This window comes from Hordeum vulgare, chromosome 1H (genome assembly GCF_904849725.1).
Source record: "Hordeum vulgare subsp. vulgare chromosome 1H, MorexV3_pseudomolecules_assembly, whole genome shotgun sequence".
In the NCBI taxonomy this organism is placed as follows: domain Eukaryota; kingdom Viridiplantae; phylum Streptophyta; class Magnoliopsida; order Poales; family Poaceae; genus Hordeum; species Hordeum vulgare.
Genome location: NC_058518.1, coordinates 450,098,979 through 450,126,169, shown reverse-complemented (window position 1 = coordinate 450,126,169; position 27,191 = coordinate 450,098,979). Strand labels below are relative to the sequence as shown.

Sequence of the window (27,191 nt, the reverse complement as noted above, 5' to 3'; positions counted from 1 at the left end):
GGGTTGTGCTTGCTTGACCCGTCCCTTGTTGGCTTGTGCTTCCTTGACCCGTCCCTTGTTGGCTTGAACTTGGTTGGCTATGACCATGTTGGCTAGGACTTGGTTGGCTTGGCCTGGAATCATTGTTTTTGGACTTCTTCTTTGGCTTCGTACACCTTCTTGTGTTGTGCCATGTTACACCGCACTCTCCACAATGTGATCTCTCGGTAGGCTCTTGGAATTGGTTGTTCCCCATTTCTCTGCCACCACCATGTCCCCATCCATCCATGTCTCCTCTAAAACGCTTTGTCTTTCGTCTTCCCCGTTTCACAACCTTCCACTCTGGGTCGGGCCATAGTTGTACTCCATGATACTCCGGCCATTGTGATTGGTGAAAGTATGGTTCAAATCTAGGAGCCCATGTATGCTTCGTGGTCATGATCGAGAACTCGGACTCCCTCACGGTTAGTGGATGGTTGACGTACACATTCCTACTGCGAGCTGCCGTGTACAAATGTGAGCATGCGAGATGAAGCAACCTTGGCCTCCCACAAGAGCAATCACACAACGATAAAGATACCTTGAACGCCCTGTTTCCGTGTTGCTGGTCATCGTTTGTCGTTCCTCCGGGCTCATTCACTTGGTATGTCCAATCCTCGTTGTTGTACAGGGTAGCCGTTTGGGAGTCAGCCTTCCGTGATTGAAATACCATCCATTTGTCAACCTTTGGTGGAAACTGGTACTTGTACTTTTTCTTGTTCTCTCCCGCAATCTGATCATATGTTTCTTGCGAGTACTTTAGAAAGTATGCTCTCAAATTGTCGAATGTGTATTGAACTATTGCCGTCACCGGCAACGCACGGACACCCTTCAGCACCCGGTTGAAGCATTCTGCCATGTTACTTGTCATTTGACCATATCTTCGGCCATCTTCGTCATAAGCTCGTGCCCACTTGGCCCGAAGTTCAATGTGCCCGTTGAGAAACTCAAGCCCACCTGCATCAAGTTTTTTGTTTACAAGCAAAGCGTTGTACAATCTTGCAAATCGTTTGTCCGAAAATGCTTGACAACAATCTTGAAGATCATCCGCAAACTCCTTGCTACCACATGCCCGGTAGAAGTTTGCACAGAAATGCCTCATGCACCATCGATGATGCAAAGGAGCATGGCCGGGAATGACAATGTCAACCGCGTTAAGTATGCCTTGATGGCGATCCGATATGACACATATTTCCCTCTCAAACAGTAATACTTTGGTTCTCAAAATATGCAAGAACCATTCCCAGTTAACATTGTTCTCTGCCTCAACCAAAGCAAAAGCCAAAGGCATCAACCGGTTATTAGCATCACTTGCTATTGCAACCAACAAAGTGCCCTTGAATTTTCCGGTCAAAAACGTGCCATCGATGGAGATGACAGGACGACAGTGCTAAAAAGCCCTCACACATTGCTCAAATGCCCAAAATGCACGGCCAAATACGTGGACCCTATTTCCATCGAGAATCCTTGTTTTCTCCCCATATGGCTCGACCACATGAACCATGCCCGGGTTAGTGTGGGCAATAGCTCCCAACAACCTAGGTATGCGGTTGTATGCTTGCTCCCAATCACCATACAACATCTTGAATGCGGCTTGCTTTGCTTTCCATGTCTTACCATATTTCACCTCGTAGTGAAAGAGGGCTTTCACAAGGTCTAGTACGCTTTTTATGCTCATTGTAGGAAGAGAGGAGATGGAGTTGGAAAGCCTATAAGCGATGAACTCGGAGGTGAGTTGTCTATGGCTTTGCGACGAAAGGGCACCATCAACCCTCTTGCCTCGACACATGTGAGGCATACAACTGACAATGTTCCATCCTGGCCCTCCTTTCCATGGTCTTGCACGGACAATCCAATGACACCCTCTATCCTCACACGCAACCGTGTAACACAGATTCATGTTTGAATTAACAACTCTGTGTGGCCTATAATGCGTAACAGAATATTCATCCAACCACATCTTCAGTTCAAAGAACGTTTCGAACTTTGGCCCCGGCAAAATAATATTCTTCCCATGTCTGTCCCGATGAGAAGGTGGCCTAACTCCAAACAATATGCCTTCGCCTCCATCAACCACGGCTTCATCCGCAAGGCTAAGATCCTCAAACAATGTTGTCCGGTGATCACGCTTTAATACCTTCCTGAAAGCTTCAGCCTCCTTTGCCGTGAACCCTTCCTCATCAACTTCTTCATCGGGACCCTCATCGTCAGACTCAGATGCATAGCCACGTGAGTACGGAATAGAATGGTCCATTGTCTCTTGCAAATTATATTTGTCCAAATCACCAAGATTGTTGTCATGAAGAACATTACCATCATTCTCATCATCATCGTGCTCATCATTAGCCTCTAGCAATGGTTCATGTTCAATGTTGACCTCTTCGTTGGCCTCATCGACACAAGAAAGAGGTTCAATGTTGGCCTCTTCGTTGATGGGTGCAGGAATAGCTTCAACAATCGGAGAGGCAACCCGGTTCAAATCCAACAAGTTAGGAACATTTGTTTTGATGGCAAATAACTCTAGAGCCTTGTCTAGTGATTCGGCCGCCGTATCCTTGTATGCAAGCCAACGTTGCTCGGAGTTGACACGCATGGTCTTCCAACGAATGTGCATTCCGAATCCCACATTATGCCTACCATCAAACTCAACTACATCACTAGGGTCCATCCAATTCAAATCCTTTCGGACTTGTTCCAACAATTCACCATAGCTAGGACACAAATCGAACACCATGTCAAGCTCATTCGGGTACGGATCAATATTGCCTTTTAAAAAGGCATCCTTGTCCACATGATGAACATAAACACATGTTCTTCCCATCCCTAACCAACAAAACATAGAACTTTTTTTATAAGCAATCATACAACTACAATATCTACTTACTAACTTCCAAACATCCATAACCCTAACCCCATCATAAATCTAACACAACCAAACATCCCTAACCCTAGCCTAACCATAGCCTAACCCTAGCCTAACCCTAAAATAATCATAATGCAAACATCCAAACAACCCTAATCCTAACACCATCATACCCCTTATCATAACATACAAACAAATACAACAATATCATATACATCCCACATTTCATGAAAAACTAGGGTTTCCTCAAATTTGCAACAAAAAAAAAGACCACAAGAGATTTTTCTTTGGATGAGAATGAGGGGAGAGGTGGGGATTACCTTAGGGAGTGATTGGACAACAAATGCCCGGTCCAAACCTTCAGATTTGGTGATTTGGAGAAGGATTGGAAGAGGGGCCCGTGGCTGGGAGAGGGGGCTGTGGGAGGGGAATGAGGAGGGGGTGGGGAGGGGGGCTGGCCGGTGTCTGTTTAAGTCAATGTGTGGCGCCTAAGCGTTCGGCGCCACACATTACAATGTGTGACGCCTAAGGCTTAGGCGTCACACGGCCTGGGGGATGGGCCCTCTCTGCCATGTGGTCGGGGGGTGTGGCGCCGAACGGCTAGGCGTCACACAGTGTAGTGTGGCGCCTAGGTGTCGGGCGCCACACAAAATGGTCAGACGGGTGAAATATTTTCCCCGAGGGGTCACTCTGTGAGTTCTTTCCCCCCCAGGGGTCATTTTTGTCAATTTTGCCCTCCCTTGATGCCTCGTAGTGGCGCTGACTACTGCTACATCCTTGCCCTTGAAGCAATTGCTCTCAGCAGCATTGCCAAAAGCCAACTTGTTGGCAGAGCACTTAAAGGAAGAACATATGATCAATGTTCAAGAAAATGGTGATGTGCCCTGAGTTGTGTTGTGTAGGATCATAGAGTGCCCACATGAATGGTGATCTTTAGGATCATCACAATATGCATGTCAATGGCGATGATCTTGACTTCATGTTGTCGTGTAGAAGGGGAGAGCGGGTACAAGGATTAGAAGTACAATGTTCAGAACCAACCCTCTTGCCAACGATCACTCTAATACATGGGCTACACATCAATGAAGATCATTGTTCGACGCGGTACCACCCCTAAGCCTAAATCACACCGATCTTCCCCGAATTGAACTGGTCTAAGCCCAAATCAGATTGATGTTTCCGTATATCTAACTAATCTCCCCTCAAACCACACTGATCTTCTCGCAAAATATAACCCTAAGTCGATAGCCAAGTGAAGACCCAACTCGATCCCAATCGAACTCAAATCGGGCAGGGTGGGGCTTACTGCCACTGACGAATGTGTGATGAAGTGCTCGTCGATGATTGTGGCCGGTGGTCACCTTCCAAATCCACCCGCCTCTAATGATGCTTGTGTTTTCGTTGAGAGAGAGAGAGGGAGAGTAATAGTGGGGATATGGAAGAGTGAGCTGTGATAAGTAATGCTACATCTACAAAGGTTTACATATAGATTTTACAAACAAACTGACATGGAAGATTATGATTGGTAATATAGGAATTAGGGGGACCACCCCTACTGAAAATCAGGGGGGAGTGAATGAATTAGTTTGTAAGGTTAAGTAACCTTTGTAAGTTTTTTTATAGGTGTAGCATATTACTGGATTTATGGCGCGCCTTCGGGGGAAACCGGATCGTCTTCCGCTCGTTCCCACGTGTGCATCCGTGTGCCCTCCTTGCGTTCGCTCGGACCTGACTCGTTGGAAATGGTGGATTCATGTCCTCCAGAGCAGGCTCTGCGCTACTTTGAGAAGCATGCTATGCAGACCCAGCCGACCGCGAAGGTATCCAAACGAGCCAAATTTGATCTCACACAGCCTACTGGTTGTTATGCGAGCAACCAATCACACCCTTAAGTTTTCAGAATTTCTGTACTTTTGTAGTACTTTGTTTTGCACCCACATTCGTATATTTTTCTAGTTTTGTGTTCTTTTCTAAAATAATATTAATATTACGAAACAAGGAAATTTAAGGAGAAAAATCAATCTAAGATGTCCAATTTAGATAAGTAAAACTCAATCATAGTCAACTGCAACGTGTATTCAGAAACCAATAGTTAATTCTAATATCTATTGCCGCAATGGAGCAAACAAGAGATCAGAACAATCTAAACTTTTTGATTGAAGGGGTAACTTGCAATCTTTACCTTTAATCTGCATCAAAATCTGTTACCCAAGCAGAACTCAACTGCAGCATCAATAAGCAGCCAACAAAGAATTTGAACACAGCCTAACAACCATTCACATGCATGAAATTGAACGAAAATCACAAGTAGGTGGCCTCAGACAATGCAAAACTAAAGCGCATAAACGAATTTAACGCGACGCCGTGACGACGCATGCATGGATCGATCACTGGTTGACGACCCTGCACGTCCTCCTGATTTCGCCTTGCTTGCCGGTCTTCACATCGATGGCTCCCATCTTGACCATGGCCTGGTTAAACTTGGCCTCCCACTGCCCGGGGATGTTTGCACTGTCGCGCACCATCTGCGTCGTCGCCGGCGCCGTAAGAAGGGCGGCGTCCGACGTGAAGAGCACCTTGTGCGCGAGGACGTTCTTGTAGTACTGGTTGTCGAGAGCGTTGGGGGTCACCACGTCCTGGTTCACCGTGGGGTCGTTGGCCATGCTCGGGTTAGCGGGGCACCTCCTCCTCAGGAAGTTGGCGAAGCCAGCGTCGATGTCGGAGGCGACGGCGATGCGGTCGGAGACGAAGGACGAGCAGTGGGAGACCCCGATGGTGTGGGCGCCGGAGAGCACGACCATGTCCTCGGCGCTGAGGCCCTTGGCGGCGAAGCTGGCCACGAGCTGGTCGAGGTTGAAGAATGGTGGCGGCAGGTTGTCGAGGGCCTCCGTGGAATTGGAAATGCGGCCGTCGAGGCGGCCCGCCGGCATGTTGATCTTGACCGTCATCTTGCTAAGGAAGTAGGCTGCGTCGCGGCCGGCGAAGGCGACGATGTCGGCGCACGAGACCACGTCGGGGCACTCCTTCTCGACGGCGTCCTTGGCCGCGTCGATCACCTCGAAGCCGCGGAGGCTGGGGAAGTTGGGAGGGCTCAGCTTCTCCGGCTGCGGGTTGGCCGGCGTCGGGTCCAGGAGGACCGAGCCGTCGCATCCCTGGACGAAGCAGTCGTGGAAGAACATGCGGATGAGGCCGGCGCCGATGCCGGCGTCCTTGTAGACGAACTTCTTCACCTCGTCCCTCACGATGGCCTCCACGCGGGGGCATGTCTTCTTGTAAAAACCCACCTCCAGGCCATGGCACGCGGACGACGACAGCAGCAGTACGCATGTCAGCGCAATACAAAGCTTATGCGAAGCTAAGGCCATTGTCTCTTTTGTCAAGCTAGACCTTAATTGATTAGCCGATGTGTACAAGAGAGCGTGTGATTTGATGTGGACTATTAGGAGCAGATGGAATGAGGTGATGGAATGTATAGTTCGTATGTGGAGGGCTATTTATACATGCATGCAAGGGTTCCAATCCATGGTGCACTTGATAAGATAGCAACTTGACACTGTTGGTTGGAATGTTAGATGTATGTGTGTCACGGACATGCATGGAAGTGGAGTAATAATTGACCATGCACATGCATTGCTGTTATGGAACATGGAGACTGCTGGAAGTGGCTTAATTTAACTCTATGTTTTCTTCAATAATCGAGTGAATTCATCTCTCTCTTTTTCCTCTCTTCTTTACAAATTTATGTCGTGTCATCTGTTGGTTGCCTTTGATTTACCCGTGGAGTACGTCTGCGTACAGCACATGATGAGTGAGTCTCGGATGGAGATGCAATGTGAGCTGTTGTAAACAAACTTTTGGACAACCTGTTTGGCCTTTGACTTATGTAGAGCCAACTCCCTAGCTCCCGGTTTGTAGATGGCCGTAGGGTTAGGTTTTCGTTTGGCTTCGTCCGGGTGACGGCCGCGGAGTAGTGTCCAATAAATCTTCCTCAACCCCGGTTCGTCTAAGGACGATGGCACTTCTGGCGATGTTATGGAGTTGGGGAACATGTCTTTCCAAAGTCTTCATGAAGCAACGGGTTTTAGTGTGGGTGGCGAGATTGGCGAGATGGTGGCGTTGATCTCGTTTTTCCTTTTCTTTCACCAGCTTCTCCATCGGCTCGACGGGGCCTCCTCCAATGGTCGGCGGATTTTGTCCACAAGCTTTGTGGTCGGCGATGATTGTCTTCGTGGCGATCTCTGCGGCTGGTGGAAGGTTTGGTTCTCCAGTGCATGGTTGGTGGTCCGAGGCATCAGCTCCGGTGATTGTCCTTCGACTTCGCTGGATGGAGGAACCGGTGTTTGGGTTGAGACGCACGGGGATTTGCCCTGGTCGACGCACCACATAGTTAGTTTTTTTTTTGAAATGAAAGGGGTCTTCCCCTGCTCCACTTTATTAATGGAGAAATGAATAGACAGGTTCAACAAACAAACATCGGCTTTAAGCATCTAACACCCTGCCACTAACCAAAAAACCACGGAAAAAGTCTAAGTTGTCTTGCTAAATTTTATTACATGGATCAACAATAGCTAGGAACAAAGCTATGAGGGAAAACGACCTCAATCTTCAGTTATCAGGAGCATCACTCCAGGCGATGCGGAGCAGTTCTCCACGGTGCAGGTCCAACCGAAGGATGAACTGACGGAGAAGCCCTGCATGTGCATAATTGCAGAGAACCACCCATTGTAGGAGAAAACCACACATTTCATGAGAATGCAATTCAGGCTTTTCTAACTTCGACCCTGAAAACAAAATTCATTCCTCGGTCACCAAATACTCCACAAGCAGGCAGAGGTCACCATATTAAGCACAATTTTTTTCTTATGAAAATTCCATAAGGCACAAACGTCCTCGAAGCAAGAAATCTGGTTAGTTATAAAACCCTCACCAACCAAATTCCACACGGTCCTCGCAATCACACAATCAAAGAAGAGGTGTTGAGTAGACTCCATCTCATTGCAAAAAAGGCAAGTAGGATAATCTACAGTTCTACGTTTAACTAAATTATCTCTAATCAATACTTTGTTATAAGCACACAACCAGAGAAATACATGAATATTACGAGGACACATCACATTCCAAAGACTCTCACCTGGGGCAGAAACCACATCACCAAAATTAATCGCTTTATAAAAGAATTTGACTGAATAAACCCCAGCCTCCAACATCAATATTGCGGAATCGGGAAGGTCAGATAAGGGGAACTGTTTGATGGTTTCAATCAATTGGAACCACCAATCCACACATCTTCTAAAAGATAGTTTCAAAGTCTCACCATCCCAAACCTAAGCCACAGAGCAGTCTGTTTGATTGCAAATATCAAACAGATACCAGAATTGTGTTTCGAGATAACATTCTCGTGCCCAAATATCATGCCAGAATTTGATATTCATCTCATTCCCAATTTTCCAGTGGTAAAAGGTTCTAGAAGCGTTCATAGCCCAGGTAACTCCCTCCCAAAAGGGAAAACCAGCATCAGCTCTAGCCCAGAGAATATTTGGTAAGCTGGTATTATACTTGAAATCACTATTCTTCTTCCAATCTTTATCAAATTGATCGAAGTTCCTTTTACCCCAAGAAGCCAATAAAGCCATATTAAATTCCCTAAGGTTGGGAACACCTAAACACCACAACACATGGTTAGTGCTTTGTCGTTCGAGGCGAGGATCACCATTGACTCACAAAACTGGATGCAGCGATGGTGTGTTCTTAGTTTCTAGGACTGTAGAGGCCCCTTTCATCCTCCGGTGGTTGTTTCAACGGCGGTTGTGCCTGGCAATGGGTGTCGGGAGAAGTTTCCCAAGGACGTGATTGCATTTTCTCCATTTAGTGGGGACTTTTTTGCAGTTGTACTGGGACGGGACACCCGTTCTCTCGCGGGTTCTCTTGTAGTTTATGTGTGTTTGCCATGTTTAGCCTCGTTTGTTTTCAAGGAACATGCAGAAAACTTCTAAAAAAACTCATTCGCAGGGTAGAACTCTGTTGGATTACTTCGTTGGTTGGTTGGTGACACACAGTGCGAGGACCTAAGTGGCAGCAATTAACTACTCTCACACTCACATCTCCAACAAATTATTTATTCTTCCATACACATCCTGTAATTGAATCAACAATCCCGCAAAAGAACATTAAAACATACTCTTTCGATTGAGAGGGTGTGACACCTTGGAAGAATGCATATTTTTAAGCAACAAATAACGGGATGGGAGAGTGACGGTGGAATCCCTCTCGAATGGGTCGACAAGTTGTTGAGCAATGCGTGCTTGGCCACTAGTTTTGATCCGATTCATGGCACGGAGAGGGCGCAACATTTTGGTCCAATATTCATTATTGGTTCCATGAACAGAAGAATTTCAAGCCCTATTACAATGCACACATCTGCGGTCGTGGGACAAAGTTGCTCAACCATCAATGATACATCATCCAAGAGGGTTTGAGAAAGTATTAGGTTATTTAAAACAACTAATCACCGAGCAAGTAAGTTGGTATATGTGTTCGTCATTTGGCCGTATATGTTCTATGTGTTGGTCATTTGGACAGATATGCATCTTGTTGACATTTTTTTTCTTTTTCATCCCTCCCATGCGTGCAACTTGTTCTTGAAGGCGGAGAAGAACTTCGTCCTCGTGCATTGTTGGTTGAAGTTGAATGGGGCACCGAAGTGAAAACTATCCATTGTGAACTCCATCAAGACCGTCGGCATTGGCACCGAGGAAGAAGCGGGTGAGCCAACCGACCCAACAAGAGAGCCATCCAAGAACATTAGAAGGGAGTTCCAGGGAAATAAGTGCTAGGAGGACAATAAGAAGCGAAAAGGGGCGTCGGCCAATATAACAGAGAGGTCCGAGGACATATTGGCCAAGAAGAAGGAGGCATGTGTCAAGCGCTCTGATGTAAAGAAGTAAAAGGAAGTCGAGAGGGTTAACATCTTGATGATGAAGATCGAGTAGAAAATCAACCTCTAAGAGATGGAGACCAAGATCGAAGAGAGGATGGTTGAGCTCGGGACCGTTTAAGAGGATACCAAGATGTTGAACATGAGGATGGATGAGTTGGATGATGATGTGACAATGATCGTATACGTCATCCGTGTCAAGATGTGGAAGTGCTTGACGTCCGAGAAGAAGGTGGGTAGTGAGGAGGAGGCGCAGATAACTGCTTTGGCAGTACAAAAATGTCTTTTTTTACACAGACCGGTACTTTTATTATTAGGCTCATGTAAAAACTATGAACATCCATCCCTTTTTTGGTTGTGATAGGACGATATGTGAACGTTGCACTTTAACTTGCTCTTATATTGCTATACATTTGAAATGAAAATTGGCCGGACCTGGCAACTGACGTTTAGAGGATGCGGTTTGATGAATAGCTCCTGCATATGTGTTCGTGGACATGTTCAGATGCCACATCCTGATTATTCATGGATCGATCAAACCCTGCACTTCCTCTTTATTTTGCCGTGACGTGAACATAACATTGCGCACGGACTTTCTTGTATTATATTGGTTGTATCAAGAGCGTTCGGGGTCACCACGTCTTGGTTCACCGTGCGGTACTTGGCCATGCTTGGGTAGTCAGGCCTGGTTTAGGGGTGAAGAGGAGGTACGACCCCGAGATGGAAAGGGGCACCACAAAGAGCCCCAAAGAGCCCCAACCAGGCGCATGGCATCGGTGAGGCCTCGGACTAGAGCGACCCAGAGTCGGGGACGATGCGATAGCAGCGTCGTCGGTGAAGGATGGTCGGAGGCTAGGCCGTTCGGGTGCGGGATGCGGCTGACAGTGTCGAAGAAGAATATGAGGTTGTGTTATTTAGAAAAATGATCGGGGGCAGCGGCATCACGGCAGTTGCGCTATAAGAAGAACATATTGTTGCCTTGTGTTTCACTGTAAGGCCCTGTTTGGAATCACAATAGATTATGATAATCTGGATTATGAAGATAGATTATATAATCTGGTTTATAAAAAATCTAGGTGGGCATGTTTGGAGGTCAAATTATATAAATTGTAATCCATGTTTTACATTGCATAATGACATGCCTACCCTCTGTTTTTTTAAAGGAGGGTGGCGGTGGCAGGAATGTAATTATCTCTAACTTTACAAGGATAATGGGTCATTAGCAATTCATAATCTGATTTTAGCTGGGGTAGAGTAGATTGTGAGTTTTTTATAATCTGTTCATCTAGTTTTTATAATCTACATCATAATATGTCCTGTTTGAAGACATAATAGATTATAAAATCTGAATTATATAATCTAAGTGATTCCAAACAGGACCTAAGCCGAGCGTAATTTGTTGGCCACTCGGCTAAAAGTAGTGTAAGCTGACCGTGGTAAGCCAAGTTGGCTTTGCCGAGTGTCACACTAGGCATCGTCTTTTTTCTGCGGGGATACTAGGCATAGTTTGTCTCGAGGTGGATTTGGCCTTTGCCAAGTAGTGTGAGTACTCGGCTTATGGTTTTCATGTAATGTTGGTGGCGGCGATGGGAGGGTGGAGCGGCGTGGTGTGCGTGGGAGTGCCGCCGACCATTGCGCTCGAAGACATATTAGGAAGAAGACCTCGAAAGGTAGAAGAAGGCACATCAGCTGTCCGATTTAGATCCGACGGCTAAACAATTGACTAAGGCTGATATTTTTTTCAATCAACTTAACTATAATCGGCCCCAACCCCAATATAAGGGTATGTTTTCCAAAAGTATCTTTCGACACCTGAGCTCAAATGCTCCTCGTGTGAACGGCATAATAAAAAAATCCAATCTTTTTTTCATATTTAAAAAAATATTGGTTGTGCATGCATTTCATCACGGAATCATACTAGTGGAAGTCATGGCAAAAAATACAAAGTCAGAGCTCCAAAATACATCAAAAAGTAATATTTGCAGAGCATCGACTTTGTGTTTTTACCATGCCTTCCACCTATGTGATTTCATGATGAAATTTTGCATGCGCAACAAACATTTCTCAAAGTATGCCATAAAAATCAGAATTTTTTGAAATATTTTTCTATTTAATTTTATTTTTACTGTACACACGAGCAGCCTTTGTGCCCAGGTGTAGGTGTAGAAACCTCCACGTCCTGTGTTTTCTTTCATCATCGAGTTTGTTCATTTCCTCTCTTCGTTCTCTCTTCTTTACAAATTTATGGTTTTTCTTTCTCAGTAGAAACAAAGCGTGCCACTTCGCTAGTCGGCATTACATGTGCATGTCAGTTGGGGATTATTAGCCTCCACTGGGATTGAGCCACGAGCTAAGTCGTGGAATGTTCATGTGTCGTCGCATATGGGATATCTTATGTCGATCGGTCACATGCGTGTATGTGCATCGGCCGGTGGTTGCCTAACCTAATCAAAAGGGAGTATGTTTGAGTACTGCACATGGATCGGTGATCCGGATGAATGGAAATGCAACGTAAAACCTCTTCTGAACAACCTGTTTGTGCTTGGCCTCTGACTTTTGTAGAGCCAACTCACTTGCAGGGCTATTGGTGACTAGCTAGGAGTATAATATAAGCAATACTATGAAGTGTGACAGCAAAGCTACTTCAATAGTTCTAAACTGTCAATTTGACTAACCAAGTACTCCCTCCGTCCGAAAATACTTGTTGGAGGAATAGATGTATTTAGATGTATTTTAGTTCTAGATACATTCATTTTCATTCATTTTGCGACAAGTAATTTTGAACGGAGGAAGTACTACGAAAGAAAGATACAAGGAACGAAGGATGTAGAAAACGCAGAAACCAGCGCGGCGATGTAACAGTTGAGGGCTTCTTCAGAGTTGACAATCCAATTCCAAACATATGATGCGTCGGCCCAACAGAGGCTTCAGTCACCACCAAAAAGGTAAAAAACCATTAGACAACAAGCGCCTAGGCACCGCGAAACAACCGTCTGGCGCGGTTACTAAAAATCTGGTAAACGAACAGTCCAGCACTAAAACAACAACAGACATCACCCTACAGCCTATTGGGTGAGTAGAGTATGTGATCTGGCAACTTTCGACAGCACCCCAAGCAGCTCATGTGGGGGGCTGAACCCAAAAAACTGTCGTACCGCGAGCGAAAAGCCACCGCTTGAAGCCGCGTCCTTCACTCACATATCTTCGTGAAGCCTCCGTTCCAGGATCCGCGCATCGTAGTACAGGATGGCGTCGTGCAGCTTCGTGTGGCTGATCACATGTGCTCCCGATTTCGCATACTCGATGCTCTCCTGAATCTCCTTGCCAAGGATAAGATCGAAATCCTTAGTGATCTTCCTTGGAGGGCTGCTGTCGTAGATGAAGTACACCTCCGCGGGATTTCTGTTCAGATTCTCATGCAACCGGTCTGGGCTGATTCCCTCCAGTACTTGCCCTCCACCAGCTGCTACGAGTCTTCGGATGGTTTCTCTGTCTTCAGGGTCCATGTAGGCGCTGAGGCAGAAATGCAGTCCTGAGAACAGTTTTGGTGCCTGCAAACATCATGTTCTCATCATTTGGCTGTATAAAGGCCTTCCCATTGTTGCTTTTATTACATACAATAATTGAGATGCGTTCATAAGATCCATGCCTATTGAAATGCATTCCATAGTCAGGGAGATGACACTTCAAAAGAGAATTTGTAAAACAACACTGCAAAAGAGAATTGCTTTGTTAGATGTGGATGCAATCGAAATATGGAAATCTAATCTTTCTCAGTTGATTCCCTCATGTTTCCAGTTTCCTTGCTTTCTCTAATGCTCCCTCTGTACTACCGAAAAAGGTTTTCGCCCCGCTTTATATATAAAACAACGATCCACATACAGAAAGCATACCACCCGACACCACACACACCCAAGGCAGATACAAGGGGCTGACAATCAGCAACACCAAAACTCGACGACCCACGAAACTCCAAAGCGGTGCTTTCAAGAAAGAAACGACACCGGAGAGCCGCCACCGCCCGATCCACTGAATCGAGGTTTTACGGCAAAGGAGATCGCCGGCCGTGGTACGACACGGCAGGAGGTCGCCGGCCGCACCACCACCGTAGCTCGTCGAAGGCCCGCCCCCATGCCGCCCATGCGGCCATGACAACGAGCCTGTCAGCACCCAAGCTGCGAGCTCCGCCCACGAGCCAGCAGCTCCCACCACCAGGGCCGCCGCCCCGCTTCCAGATACTCCAAGGACCCAAGCATCAACAGAACCTACTGTACTCTATGTACAATTTCTTCTACCTTAATCAATACTACTAGAAAGCAGCGCTGCTGCATTTTTCAAAAGAGCATATGAAAATCTGTTTAGCACCCCACCTTATAAAAGAAAAGCTCTTGGAATATACTGACCACGGAACACCTAAATTTCTCTAAAGATGCATTTTAAGCCTTTGACATCAAACTGCCTCTGTGTGAATTTCAATACATTTTTACACTTAGTTGCAGTAGGAACTTATGACAAAAAAATTGTAAACCAATTCCCTGAACTGATACATAAGGCAAACTGCGATCAGTTTTCACTATATATGCATTTCTCTATATTGAATTTGTAGAGAATGTAATATTGCCAGACATGTTTACATACCCGTTCAGCAGCTCTAGCTCTTCCTTTCGTCGGTCCATAACCTGATGTGCGCGAACCATCACAGAAATTCACCTCGTAAGAAATTTCCGGGCCAGGAACCAGCTTCTCCAAGCAAGTTTTTACATCTGGAATCGGTTCCACCAAGCAATCCATAATCCCTAAGACAGGAATATGACGTGAACTGCTTCAGTGCAAGGATAAATGACATTCTCTGCCGAGCTAGGATAAGTTTAGATCGCCATGGATAAATGGAAGTGCAAAATACCAGCAGCTTGTCACATAAAGCAGTATGTAGCATGAGTTTGGAAGTAGTACAATAATCATCACTAAGTGATCCAAACGCTCTTATATTAGTTGACAGAGGGAGTACAAAACAAGGGAGATGTAAGGTGGATTAATACTAACATCTGACTGTGACAATCCATTTTCCAGACAGTATCGCCATCAGGACCTCATATGATTTGCCACATGCGTCACCGGCATTTCTGCCCACAATAACATGAGTCACATTTCTGTCCCATGCCTCAGCCAAGATTGAACTGGTTAAGGATGCAAATTCCTTCAAGGAATCCTGCATGACAATCATAAACAATTTTATCAAAGCTTGGTATGGAACATAACTTATTTCGAAAACCAGCAAACTATATATAATTCAAATTTGACCATAAATTAGGATCACTGCATTACTTGTCCATACACATGTTTGCAAGTATTGTTCTAATATATCCAAATGCTCTTAAAGGAGAGTACTGTTCAGATACATCCAAAAGCTCTAAAATGAGAGTATTGTTCAGATATATCCAAATGCTCTATAAGGAGAGTACTGTTTACTAGTATAGTCTATGCTACCTTTTCTGACACACTTAAAGATACACCGAGCAAAACCCATTGATCCACAGGGGTGCTAGACTGGTTTACTAGCTTTTCTTCTCTCCGGTAATTGGCAGAAATTCTTTCTTTGTCCGAACATTGGCGGTAACCATGAAATACACTGCAAATTATAGAAGAATATTAATGAATAGTGATGGAACATCTGATCAGTAACCTCTGCCACACATACCCCTGAGGCAAGGAAGAACTCGAGGTGTTCAGCTGATCTACTTGCAGATCTTCCCTTCTATGAAGGACAGAAGTTCCACCTTTAACTAAATATTGGCTGGAACAATAAAATACAACAAATCAACTACAAAATAAAAGATTAATGATGTTGAAATATATTGCCCGTCTCCCTCCATCAGTTCGGACTTTTGAAGCAACTGGCTGGAGCATGAATTCAATGTGGTATCAGAGCCAAGAGGTCTTGAGTTCAAGACCCTGCCAACATGGTATTAAAATTATTCGATTGCGCGGCCTACATTGATCCCACGTCTAAGAATTAAAATAGCCTAGACGTGAGGGGGGATGTTGAAATATATTGCCCATCTCCCTCCATCAGTTTGGACTTTTGGAGCAACTGGCTGGAGCATGAATTCAATAGATGATTAATTAGACGAACAGAACTATCTCCAAAGAAAGATGGCATGCCCAGGCACTTGTCCAGGTAAAGAAGAATTTGATGTGACAAGTGGATTAATTTGTTCATCTTCCATTTGGCAATCGCCAGAAATTTCTTTAGCTGAACATTGGCTGGAATGACTAGATACAATACAGAATTACAAAATGCAGGATTAATCAAGTAACATGAAGGACGTACTTTCGAAGGACGGGGGAAAGAGTGTCACTCTCCATTGTCAGTGAGCTCACCTCACCGCTCGGTAATGGATTAATGTGTTCATCTTCCACTTGGCATTCGACCAAAATTTCTTTAGTTGGACATTGGCTGGAATGACTAGATACAAACCGAGTTATAAAATGAAGGATTAATCAAGTAACAAGAAGGCTGAAGAAAGATCGCATACTTCTGAAGGACAGCGGAAGTAGTGTCACTTTCAAGTAGTGGTGAGCTCATCTCATCGCCCGGTAATGGATTAATGTGTTCATCTTCCATTTGGCAATCGACCGAAATTTCTTTAGCTGGACATTGGCTGGAATGACTAGATACAACACTGAATTATAAAATGAAGGATTAATCAAGTTACATGAAGGTTGAAGAAAGATCGCGTACTTTTGAAGGACGAGGGAAGGAGTGTCACTCTCCATTGTTGGTGGGCGCTTCTCATCACGTGCTGCATGCTTGGGGCACCAAACACGGAAATTCTCCTTCAAAATCAAAACTAGACATGTCAGAATATCAGTGTTTATAAATGGATCAAGGACAAGGTATACTCAAAAGCTTACAACATCCCAGCGGCATTCTAGTATCATCATTGCACATGGGACATGATATGTTTTTCTGCAGGAGTTGTCATAACAACCAAGCGCTGCTCCCCGGAGTTTGCATCTGCTGCATCTCAATCTTTTAGCACGATTGATTTCATTCTCCACGTTCTTAAAAGTATCACCATTGGATTCCACTTCTGGGGCCCTTCAGAAATATGGGTAAAGAATGAAAAGGATGGATGAACACTGCATATGATGATTCTAAATAAATTAAATATGAAAAGTTAACCCTGCTGTGTAAATAAACTTACCAAACCATGCATCTCTCATGGACATAGACGGCGTTGGTAGGGATGCCCTCATCACTGGGCACAATCCTTCTATTGTGATAGACTACCATTGGACCATGCCACTGACATAGGAAAAGTGAACATTTTTTAGTGCCAGTACAAATAAGAAGACTTCAACAGACAATTTTTACTTGATATACGTAAATGATATGCAGCATGTTACCGGCTCACTGGTTCTAAATGAATGGCAAAAAACGCATTCATCTTCAAATAAACCGATTGGTGTCTGATCTCTCCCCAACCTAGTAGCACCTTTGTTGTCTTCTAACTTTGCATGTTTCCCTGGGCCCTTGCCTTTTCTGCAGGAACGCAGGTGCTGCCCAGTGTTACTTGCATTAACACCTGGTGATGCACCTTTCGTTGTATCAATAAAAAATTTCCTCTTTCGGCCTTTCGCAGGGGATGCACGTTCATTCTGTACCAAAAAGTAATCCAGTTAGAATGTTGATGCACAATGAATGTAATTCATAAAGGAGTAAACAGTTGATACTATTATATGGTTGCTATTCCAGCACTTCTATATGCGTTATAGCGTAAGAATGTACCAGTCGTTAGCATGAAACTGTGTCCTACTTCTATGCATACGTAATACACGAATCCATCAGGATTGGGGAAAAGAACTACATCAAAAAATGAACATATTTGTTTCAACGAAGAAAGGCATGCACAAAGTACCCCAACATGTCGTGGAACCTCAAGATTATCACAGTCAGCTTCCATTCCTATGCCGACCAACATGTCAGTACGAGTAGCAGACTTGGTACCTACAAGCATCAAAGTGGTGATGAGTAGAGTGAAGCTAAAAGCAACTACCGAACAAGTCTTGTTTTATCATAATTTCAAGCAACTGTCTGTCTAGATGAACTGCATAATGGCATAATAATATTTTTGAAAACAATAGTTCAGCATGCTCCAACACAATGCGATTTAGAGACTGGTCAGGGCTAATCATATTTTACCATTCACAATAAGTCATTACCCATGCTCAAAAAGCAGAGGCTCGATGGCAAGACTCCAGCTTCTGCCGCCGGCCTGCTGCCGGCGAAGGAACTGCTTCAGCTGGCTGCGGCAGGCACTCCTCTCGCTTGCAGAGACGTGCTGCAGTTCGCAGAGGCTTGCGATGTCTCAACAAGGTGGCGCCGGAGTGTGCCGATGTGTAACGGCCCTCTGCGTCATCGCCGGCGGCGAAGCCCTTCTCCATGCAGTTCTGCCTTCGGCGGCTGCTATGCTTGCTTCGTTCTTTTTGCATTGCTTCGCCATCAACTGCCGGCTACCGCATGCCCTGTCTCGTCCTATTGTTTTTTTATTCCAACAAGTATTAGTCTCTCCCGCCGCTGCTCCTTTGGCTACGGCCTGTGTAACTGCCCATCGCGGATTGTCTCCACATTTTATACATGTGCCCTCAAATGTAACAGTGATCATCTACTTTTATCTCTTTTCTTTTCTTCTGCGGTACCGTTGCTCTCTAGTTCCCATGAATAGACAAATCAAAATTGCCTCTTGGAACGTTCGGGGACTCGGGAGAGAAAACAAATGCACAGACGTTAAAAGATGTCTGCAATCTGCTACCGCCTCTATCTTCTGTCTACAAGAAACTAAGCTTGAACTGTTATGGTTGCTAGGGTTTGAGCGGGAGAGAGAGAGAGCTGCGAGGGCGTGAGAGAGCCGGCCGTGGGGGTCCTTTCCCACGGCCGGGCAAGAGGGAAAAGGGTTTTCCTTCTTAATTCTTGCCTGATTAGATTGATACATCTCCTCTCCATATATAGAGAGGTTTATTTGACTCCCAAGTAAGGCTTACTTGACCCCTAAGCAAACCCTAAGACTAACGGGCCCAGGCCCATCACGTACTCTAACACTACACCCCAGCTAGACATGCAGCTCGTCCTCGAGCTGCAACCTAACAACGATTCGACCCCACACAACCCTAACGCCTAAAAAACAAGCCTTTTACATCTCGGCCTATTGTATTGACCTGAAATAAGCTAACCCAATGAGACTCCGACTCTTTATTTTTGACTCCGAACGATAAGGCGAGAATCCTCCGCTCGCCGAACTTGTCCGTTTGCAGCCCCATGGCGGCGGAATGCAGTGGTGCTACGCAGTGCGCTCCTGTCGGTGACACCATGTGTTCTCCCCGCCGGCTGACTGTCGATGTCGCAGACTTGGAGGTCGTCGCCCTTGGGAAAAATAGCATGCCTGCCGCCCGTGGGGGAAACCGCATGCCCAGGATCCCCCACGCAGCGGACGAGATCGAGGTGTGTTGCACCGCGAAGCGCAACTTGGAGGAGCTGCAACTGCAAATCACGCATCTCCCGCACATGCCGACGCGCTAGGAGGCCGCGCGCAGCAGCCTGCAGCCTCACCGCCGCCGACACGTGGTGGGTTGTGATCCAAGCCGGAAGCGGTGCCGGCGACGGCTGGAACTTGATCTGTTGGATGGGATTGTCCTGGGACGGCGGTGGCGCTGCTGGGAACGAGGTCGTCGCAGTCCCGTCGTAGGGCATCCCATGCTGGAACGTGATGACCGGCGCCGTGGTCACAGCCGAGGGCGGCGGCGGCGGCCGTGCGGGGGTCGGCGCCGGTGCTGTGACCATGGAGGACCCCCCGTGGAATGGCGCACCGTCGGGACCGGCGAAGCGGGAGGGCCCGCCGTACTGTTGGGGTGGCGCCGGTGGCGACTGGATTCGCGGCGGCGCCCAGGCCGCCATATAGATCGGCCTGGAGACAGGGAGCGGCAGCGGCGGCTGCAGCAGCCTAACGTCGAGTGGCGGCGACGATAGCAGCAGCGTCGGCTGCCGCGGCCCGGCGATCGCGGCGGCTGCCACGGCAGCCGCGCCGGCCCGTAGGCGGCGACTGATGGCGCGGCCGGCGGCGGTCTGTAAGGACCGGCCAGGAAGAGGCAGATCCCTTGGACGGCGGTGGTGAGATCGCGGATTGCTCCGGCGATCTCCTCCGGGGTGAGGCCGACAGGAAGCGGCGGCGATAGGGTGAACATGATCGAGCCTGAGCAATCTGATACCAGATGTTATGGTTGCTAGGGTTTGAGCGGGAGAGAGAGTTGCGAGGGCGTGAGAGAGCCGGCCGTGGGGGTCCTTTCCCACGGCCGGGCAAGAGGGAAAAGGGTTTTCCTTCTTAATTCTTGCCTGATTAGATTGATACATCTCCTCTCCATATATAGAGAGGTTTACTTGACTCCCAAGTAAGGCTTACTTGACCCCTAAGCAAACCCTAAGACTAACGGGCCCAGGCCCATCACGTACTCTAACATGAACAAATTTCAGTCTTTAAGGCCAGCTCCTTTCTTCCTCCCGGCTTCCGCTCCTTTCACTTTCTTCCTTCAAATGGGGCCTCTGGCGGAATACTAACGGCATGGGATGACACCCATCTGCGGTGCACTAAGGTTCACCTTGGCCGTTTTGCTATTTCTTGCTGGTTTTCTCTCTGTGCCAATGGAACTTCCTTTATCGTAACCAACGTCTACGAACCTTGTGACCGCATTAGTAAATCTGCTTTCCTTGACTCTCTTCAGTCTTTTTCTAAGTCGGTTAATCTTCCTTGGATAATTATGGGGGATTTTAATCTAATTCTAAGACCCTCCAATAAGTCTTCGGCTTCTTTTAATTCAACCAAAGCAAACCTGTTTGCCTCGACAGTAAATTCTCTCCACCTCCAGGAAATCCCTCTTCTAGACAGGCTTTATACCTGGTCTAACCAACAAGATAACCCGACCTTAGTTTGCCTGGATAGGGCTTTTGTCAACATCGATTGGACTAACCTATTTCCTGACTCCGCTCTCACTTCCCTCACTCGCTCCACATCCGACCACGTCCCCATTGTCCTATCGGCCTCCACGGACATTCCGAAACCGTCCATCTTTCGGCTCAACAACCTGTTGTTATCAAACCCTGCCTTCATTCAACAAATCAACCAAAATTGGGCCAGTGTTGGCCAACTCCATCAATATCTCGGTTCTGCTGGCCGCATCTGCCTCATGCTCAAACGTACTCGCAATATGGCCAAAAAATGGCTAGTAAACGCTAAAACCCCTAGGTGTCTTGCCTCCAACTGCTCCACCACTATTTCTGTGCTTGACAAGCTCGAGGAAGGCCGCCACCTCTCTCAACTAGAGCTTACACTTCGTATTGCCGTTAAACTGGCTTTACATCGTCATAACAAGCCTCTGGCCGCATACTGGAGACAACGTGCAAAAATAAGAGAATGCACTCTCGGTGACGAAAACTCCAGCTACATGCATATCTGCGCCTCCGTCCGCTTTCGCAAAAATCAAATCCCGTGCTTGCATGTCAACGGGGCGGCCATCACCTCCCACACCGACAAGGCTTCCATTCTTCACGACTACTTCAAAAATATCATTGGAACCACATCTAACTCGGTCATCAATTTTGATCTTGACAGACTATTCATTGACTCAAAGCTGAGCAGCTCTCAAGCTTGCTCTCTTATTAGACCCTTCTCCCTCGAAGAGATTAAAATGGCGATTCTTAGCATGAATGTGAATGCAAGCCCGGGCCCAGATGGGTTCGGCCCTGCCTTTTTCAGGATTAACTGGGATCTTGTCAAGCACGATTTGCTTGCTCTGCTGAATGATTTTCACATCGGCTCTGCCGACCTTCGAAGGATTAATAAAGCTTTCATTGTGTTACTCCCTAAACGAGTTGGAGCCTCGTCTCCTGATAATTTCAGACCGGTTTCTCTTCAAAACTGCCTCATTAAGATCAGCTCCAAATGTCTGGCATCCCGGGCACAACCTTTCATACCTTTAATCATCCATCATGACCAATCTGGCTTCATTAAAGGCAGAAGTATCGCTGACAATTTTATTTACGCTGCTGATATAGTTCAAACTTGTTTCAAGCGTAAAAAATAAACGATCGTTCTAAAACTAGATTTTCACAAAGCCTTTGATTCTGTTTCTTGGGACGCGTTGGCGGCTATTTTAAAAGCTAAAGGTTTCCCTTCGAAATGGTGCGACTGGATTCAAAATCTAAATCAGACCAGTCAGTCGGCCGTGCTTCTTAACGGTAAACCAGGACCCTGGATTGCTTGCAAAAAGGGCCTACGGCAGGGAGACCCAACCTCCACCCTCCTATTCATTATTGTCGCTGATGTTCTCCAGCGTTTGATTCACCAGGTTTCCTCCAACGGCCTACTGTCTCACCCCATTGACTCGGCCATTCCATGCCCGGTGCTTCAATACGCCGACGACACCCTAATTATTCTGCAAGCAGACCTGGAACAGCTTCATACGCTTAAATCAATCCTGCTTCAATTCTCAAATGCCACGGGCTTGGTGATCAACTTCCACAAGAGCACCTTCGCTCCTATTCATGTCGAACCGGCCCTCGCATCTGCACTTGCATCAATTCTAGGGTGCACAATTGCTTCCTTCCCACAATCCTACCTAGGTCTGCCTTTATCTACCCACAAACTAAACATCAAAGACTTTTTCTTCATCATCGACAAGATTGACCGTCGTTTGGCAGGCTGGCGAGGTGTCCTTAACATTGCCGGTCGCGCAATCCTGGTTAGAGCTGTTCTGCGAGCCCTTCCTATATATGCCATGACCGCTCTTTTGCTGCCTGCGGGCATTGTTCAGGAAATCGATAAACGTTGCCGGGCTTTTTTCTGGGCAGGACAGGAAAAAGTGTCGGGTGGTCAATGTAAAGTGGCTTGGGAATTTGTATGTGCTCCGTTCTCGCGAGGGGGTCTAGGTTTTTCTTCTCTGCATCACTTAAACTCTTGCTTACTCCTCTCACTTGAATAAACTACACTCCGACATCCAAAATCCGAACTCCTCTCCATTGACGGCAAAATATGGTTGGTCGGTCTCTCGGGACATGGACACTTCTCACCCTTTTCAATCCTCTGTTTGGCGAGACATTGCCAAGGGGATCGAATTCTTTCGGTCCGTAACTATGGCGCAGATCGGAAATGAGTTGACTACTGCCTTCTAGCTTGACCTATGGGTACCCAACAATACTCAGAATCTTGCAACTATCTTCCCTGCCATCTTTTCTCACTCCCTCAGGCCTTCGGCATCCGTTGCCCGAGTGCTTAGTGAACCCCAACTGCAACTTGACTTGGCTCCGAGACTATCTAACGCTGCAGACATTGAACTGGATAATCTTCGTACCTTGCTGGCATCTGTCTCCTTGAATGTGCAGGTTCAGGACAAACGACGGGGACGTATCCACGGCAAGCCTCTAACTTGCAACTCTGCATATAAGGCGGTTTGGGCCAACAAACCTCTGGACCCCTTCGCGCCAGTAATCTGGAGGAACTATGCACCCAATAAATGCAGAATTTTCCTATGGCTTTCATGCAAGAATCGACTCTTCACCAACGAAAGACGCTTCAAAAGGGCGGCGATAACGGACTCTTCCTCCTGTCCTTTCTGCCCGGCTTCGGAATCTGCAGAACACCTATTCCTTCTTTGCAACCATCTGGGACCACTGTGGCAGGAGCTCTCTGCTATTTCTGCCTCCCCTCCATCGGACTTTACGCAGCTTTGGGGATCTCAACCTGCTAACAAGACTCGTTCCACAATAATCACTGCGATTCTATGGAATATTTGGAAAAGAAGAAACACAATGGTTTTCAGGGGGTAGCTACAACCTATCCACCTGGTTGCCCGAATGGCTGTAGACGACATAATGCTATGGTCGAACAGATGCTCCAACGAGCAGTCAACGCTTCTCCTGCGGGATTGGTGTACAATGTTGTTTCACCTCTCTGAGAGATTGTAATTTTTCTCTTTTTTTCTCTTTCTTCCTTTCCTTCTTTCTTTCCGCTTGTCCTTCCTCCTGGCATTCTCCTTGCCACCCCGATCCCTCTACCCCCTCTTTTGTAACTATCCGTTTTTTTCAATATTATTTGGTTCAGGCCGGCGTAAGCCCGCCGTAGCACCGTCAAAAAAAATAAGTCATTACCCTGCCTAGGAATGGCTTGAGCAATAGGAAAAGGGGCAGGTATATTAGATACATTACAAAATCCCAGCTATCGCACCCCACCCCAAGATCATAAGCGGAGGCATCACATAACAGCAGCGGCACATTATGCTGAATTGCCGACCATATCATCACAGGGAAGCAGCTCTATGGGCAACTCCAATGTGGATCACCAAATGAACGGCACCAAATGTCTGTCGACATGTTTGGAAGGGTCCGCAGAAAACGGGTGGGCCGGCGGGGAGCCAGCTATCCAACCAGTCACCAAATAAAAGCGGACAACGGATTTTCGTTGATATTCAGGATAATTTTTCATAGCAAAAGGACAGTATAAATCCTACTCTACTCCTCCTAGTCGGAGTTGAGGTCGACAAGCCCCGCGCGGGACGGTCCGGCCTCGTCATCGTTGCGGCCAACGTGAACAAGGCGGAGCTGGGGACGGATGCCTAGTTGGCATCATCTCATGCTGGTCTGGCGCGTCATTGTCCTCTGCCTCAAGCCCCTCAAAGAGGAGTCGTTGTCACAGAGCTACCAACGCTCGCATGGATGGTGCAGGCGTTGTGCACGGAAGCGAGCAACCATGACCACAACGGCATCCTGGACACGCACTCTGCCAAGAGATATTCTCCACGCACTCCTCCAGGAGCAAGAGGTTGTACCGCTGCTCCTCCTGCAACAGTCCAAATGCGGACACCGGCCGCTCCTCCACCGGGGCTGGCGCCTGCTCCTCCTCCTCCGCGGCCACAAGCACTCAGTTGTAGTGTTGTTCCACCTGCAGCAGGATGAACCCCAGACACCGGCAACTCCTCCACCGGCTGAACCTCGGTTGTGATTTCAGTACAGCATTGTGGCGACAGCCGCCTCCACCACCCAAGAGCTGTCTCGTCCATTGCGACAGTGGGGTGGCCGGCCGGCGGCTCAAACGGTGGGAGAAGGGGCTCGAAGGTGTATGGTTTTGAGGGCATTGTTGGACGGCTCTACATAGCCCCGGCAGGCGGAGGGTGGGTTCAATGTGGGTGGTCGGAGTAGGCTTCTGGGGCTCCGCGATAGTGTGAATGTCGGGTAGATGACCGGTTAGCCGGCGTGAATGCGTGTGGCCAGCCGGTCGTGTCGGCGTGAATGCGTGAAGGTTCCGATGCGGAGAGGGTTTTAGTTGGGTTGATAGAGCCCTACATGGCGGATGTCGAAACTCCCGCAAACCTCCCCCAGTTCAGTGCCGATTTGGGTATTTCGGGCATCCGGAACCTCCCCCAGTCCAGTGCTGATTTGGGTATTTCGGACATCCGGACAATTTTTGAATCTTCTCCAGTTCAATGCCGATTTGGCGTCCGGACAATTTTCAGGACCGATGTTTGGATAGAGAAGTGTCCAGACCGTGCAGTCCAGAAATTGGTGGTTGGTTTCGTGAGCCGCGTTGGAATTGCCACAAGTCTTTGTGAATTTCGAAAAACAAACAGTATATATTATGTAAAACGAAAAGATTGAAAAGAGCTTCCATCTAATGCCATGTAAAGTGCGTATGTGCATCCTAATTATAAGAACCGAAACAAAAAAGGCAGAGTAGGCCACACCGCACGATTAGGCCACTTCAAAAACTGAATCCGCACTTGGCGGCGTTGGCGCTGCGGCGGCGACACGTGCGATAAAGGTTTGACGCAGGCCCGTTTGATCGGAGTAAGGCAGGCGAGCCCGGCGGCGCGCGCCGTGTCGTTTGCCGGCCGGAAGCAAGTTCGCCGTACGGAAGCAAGAGACAGAGGCTGTTTAAAGCCGGCCGATAGGCGAAAGTGGATCCAGAAGTTTTGCTTTGATCTGAATAGGCTCAACATAGGGAATACCCGGAAGAGGGGGGCCGGCGAGCGAACCTCCGGAATGTGTCGAGGACGGACGCGCGGCGGCGAGTCCCTGGGCCGGCGACGGTCTCTCGCTCCGCGAGGCTGTTCCGCCCACGCTCCCCGTCGGCCGGCCGAATCCCGGCGGCTGTGACGACGCTATCTCCCTCCACACGACCGCTCCGCTCCGGCTCCCGGTGCTGGTCCCCATCGACACCATATCGGCACGCCCGGCGGCTACTCGGACGACGATCTCGTCTCGTGGCCCGGCGACGGCGGAGCGGTCGCGGTTTAATCTTTAAATGTGGCGAAGGGCGGCGCTGGGGAGTGGGCGGGAGGAGCGAGGCGGCGATTTGACAAGGAGCAGGGCGCGCGGCATGGGGGTGGCAGGGGGGCGTGGCCACTGCCGAGCGTTCGCTTCGCACTACTTGAATGAAGGAGGTCAAACAAGGATTTTTTGCGTGCCTCTCGCCTCGTCTTCCTCGCTCGCTCCTGACTGACTGACTGCGCCCCACCCCGGCCTACTACCCCCTAGCCGTACTAGCCTTTCCGGCCGAAAAAAGGGCACCGGCATAACAGCAACTACAATGGGGTCGTATGAAGGATCCATTTATCCGTTTTTATTTATTTAGATCGCCCCGGTGGATACCAATGTCCGCTTTCGTATTTGGATCGTCGCATGCGTCCAACACTGACCCGATCCATTTTAATAACACGTGAAGAAAAATACAAACATTTCCAAAAATAAAAACAAATATTAATTAAACATTAAAGCCGACCACAAAGGTCGGCGAGAGTTCACGCGTCTTCATTATATTAATTAAAGATTAAAAACCTAACTACCAGACATCACGCTGCCCTAGACGTCCTTGTTGTTGACGTCGGGGTCGGTGAGGTCAATCAACGTCGGAGCAGGGCCGGCACACGGGAACGTCGTGTTCCAGACGACGTTGATGTCGGGGCCGTGATGTGCCGCCACTGCTTCTGCCTCCGTCGTCTGCCCCGCCGACGCGGGCTGTGCTGGTGGCGGCGGCGGCGCAGCAAAGGCGCGCTCCTCCTCCTCTCAATTGTTCCTCCTCCACTTCCCGCTCCAGCCGACGCTACAGCTTCATGTGTCGCTGGCCGTCAGCGCCCTCCTCCGCTTCCCGCTCCAGCCGACGCTACAGCTCCATGTGTCGTTGGCCGTCAGCGCCCTCCTCCGCTTCCCGCTCCAGCCGATGCTACAGCTCCATGTGTCGCTGGCCGTCAGCGCCCTCCTCCGCTTCCCGCTCCAGCCGACGCTACAGCTCCATGTGTCGCTGGCCGTCAGTGCCCTCCTCCGCTTCCTGCTCC

The 27,191-nt window shown here is 47.8% G+C and overlaps 2 protein-coding genes across 6 annotated transcripts; both read right to left on the bottom strand.

Annotated features, from left to right (window-relative positions):
* Nucleotides 1-5,014: 5,014 nt before the first annotated feature.
* Nucleotides 5,015-6,335, bottom strand: LOC123413717 (peroxidase 2-like). The gene has a single exon (XM_045106614.1). The coding sequence runs from the start codon at nt 6,244-6,246 to the stop codon at nt 5,269-5,271; it is 978 nt and encodes a 325-aa protein (XP_044962549.1). The 5' UTR covers nt 6,247-6,335; the 3' UTR covers nt 5,015-5,268.
* A 6,336-nt stretch (nt 6,336-12,671) lies between these two features.
* Nucleotides 12,672-26,315, bottom strand: LOC123444413 (BRCA1-associated RING domain protein 1-like). Of its 5 annotated transcripts, XM_045121140.1 has the most exons (14): nt 25,893-26,312; nt 17,738-17,826; nt 17,226-17,477; nt 17,024-17,124; nt 16,731-16,917; nt 16,558-16,652; nt 16,352-16,486; nt 16,147-16,281; nt 15,514-15,609; nt 15,303-15,444; nt 14,859-15,024; nt 14,454-14,611; nt 13,465-13,526; nt 13,185-13,366 (listed from the first exon to the last, which is right to left on the bottom strand). In XM_045121140.1, the coding sequence occupies exons 1-14, from the start codon at nt 26,077-26,079 to the stop codon at nt 13,282-13,284; spliced, it is 1,890 nt and encodes a 629-aa protein (XP_044977075.1). In that variant the 5' UTR covers nt 26,080-26,312; the 3' UTR covers nt 13,185-13,281. The 5 variants fall into 5 exon arrangements, with proteins under 5 accessions (XP_044977052.1, XP_044977060.1, XP_044977067.1 ...); XM_045121117.1 differs by lacking the exon at nt 13,465-13,526 and having other exon boundaries at nt 12,672-13,366; nt 25,893-26,302; XM_045121125.1 differs by lacking the exon at nt 13,465-13,526 and having other exon boundaries at nt 12,672-13,366; nt 16,147-16,272; nt 25,893-26,302.
* Nucleotides 26,316-27,191: the final 876 nt, after the last annotated feature.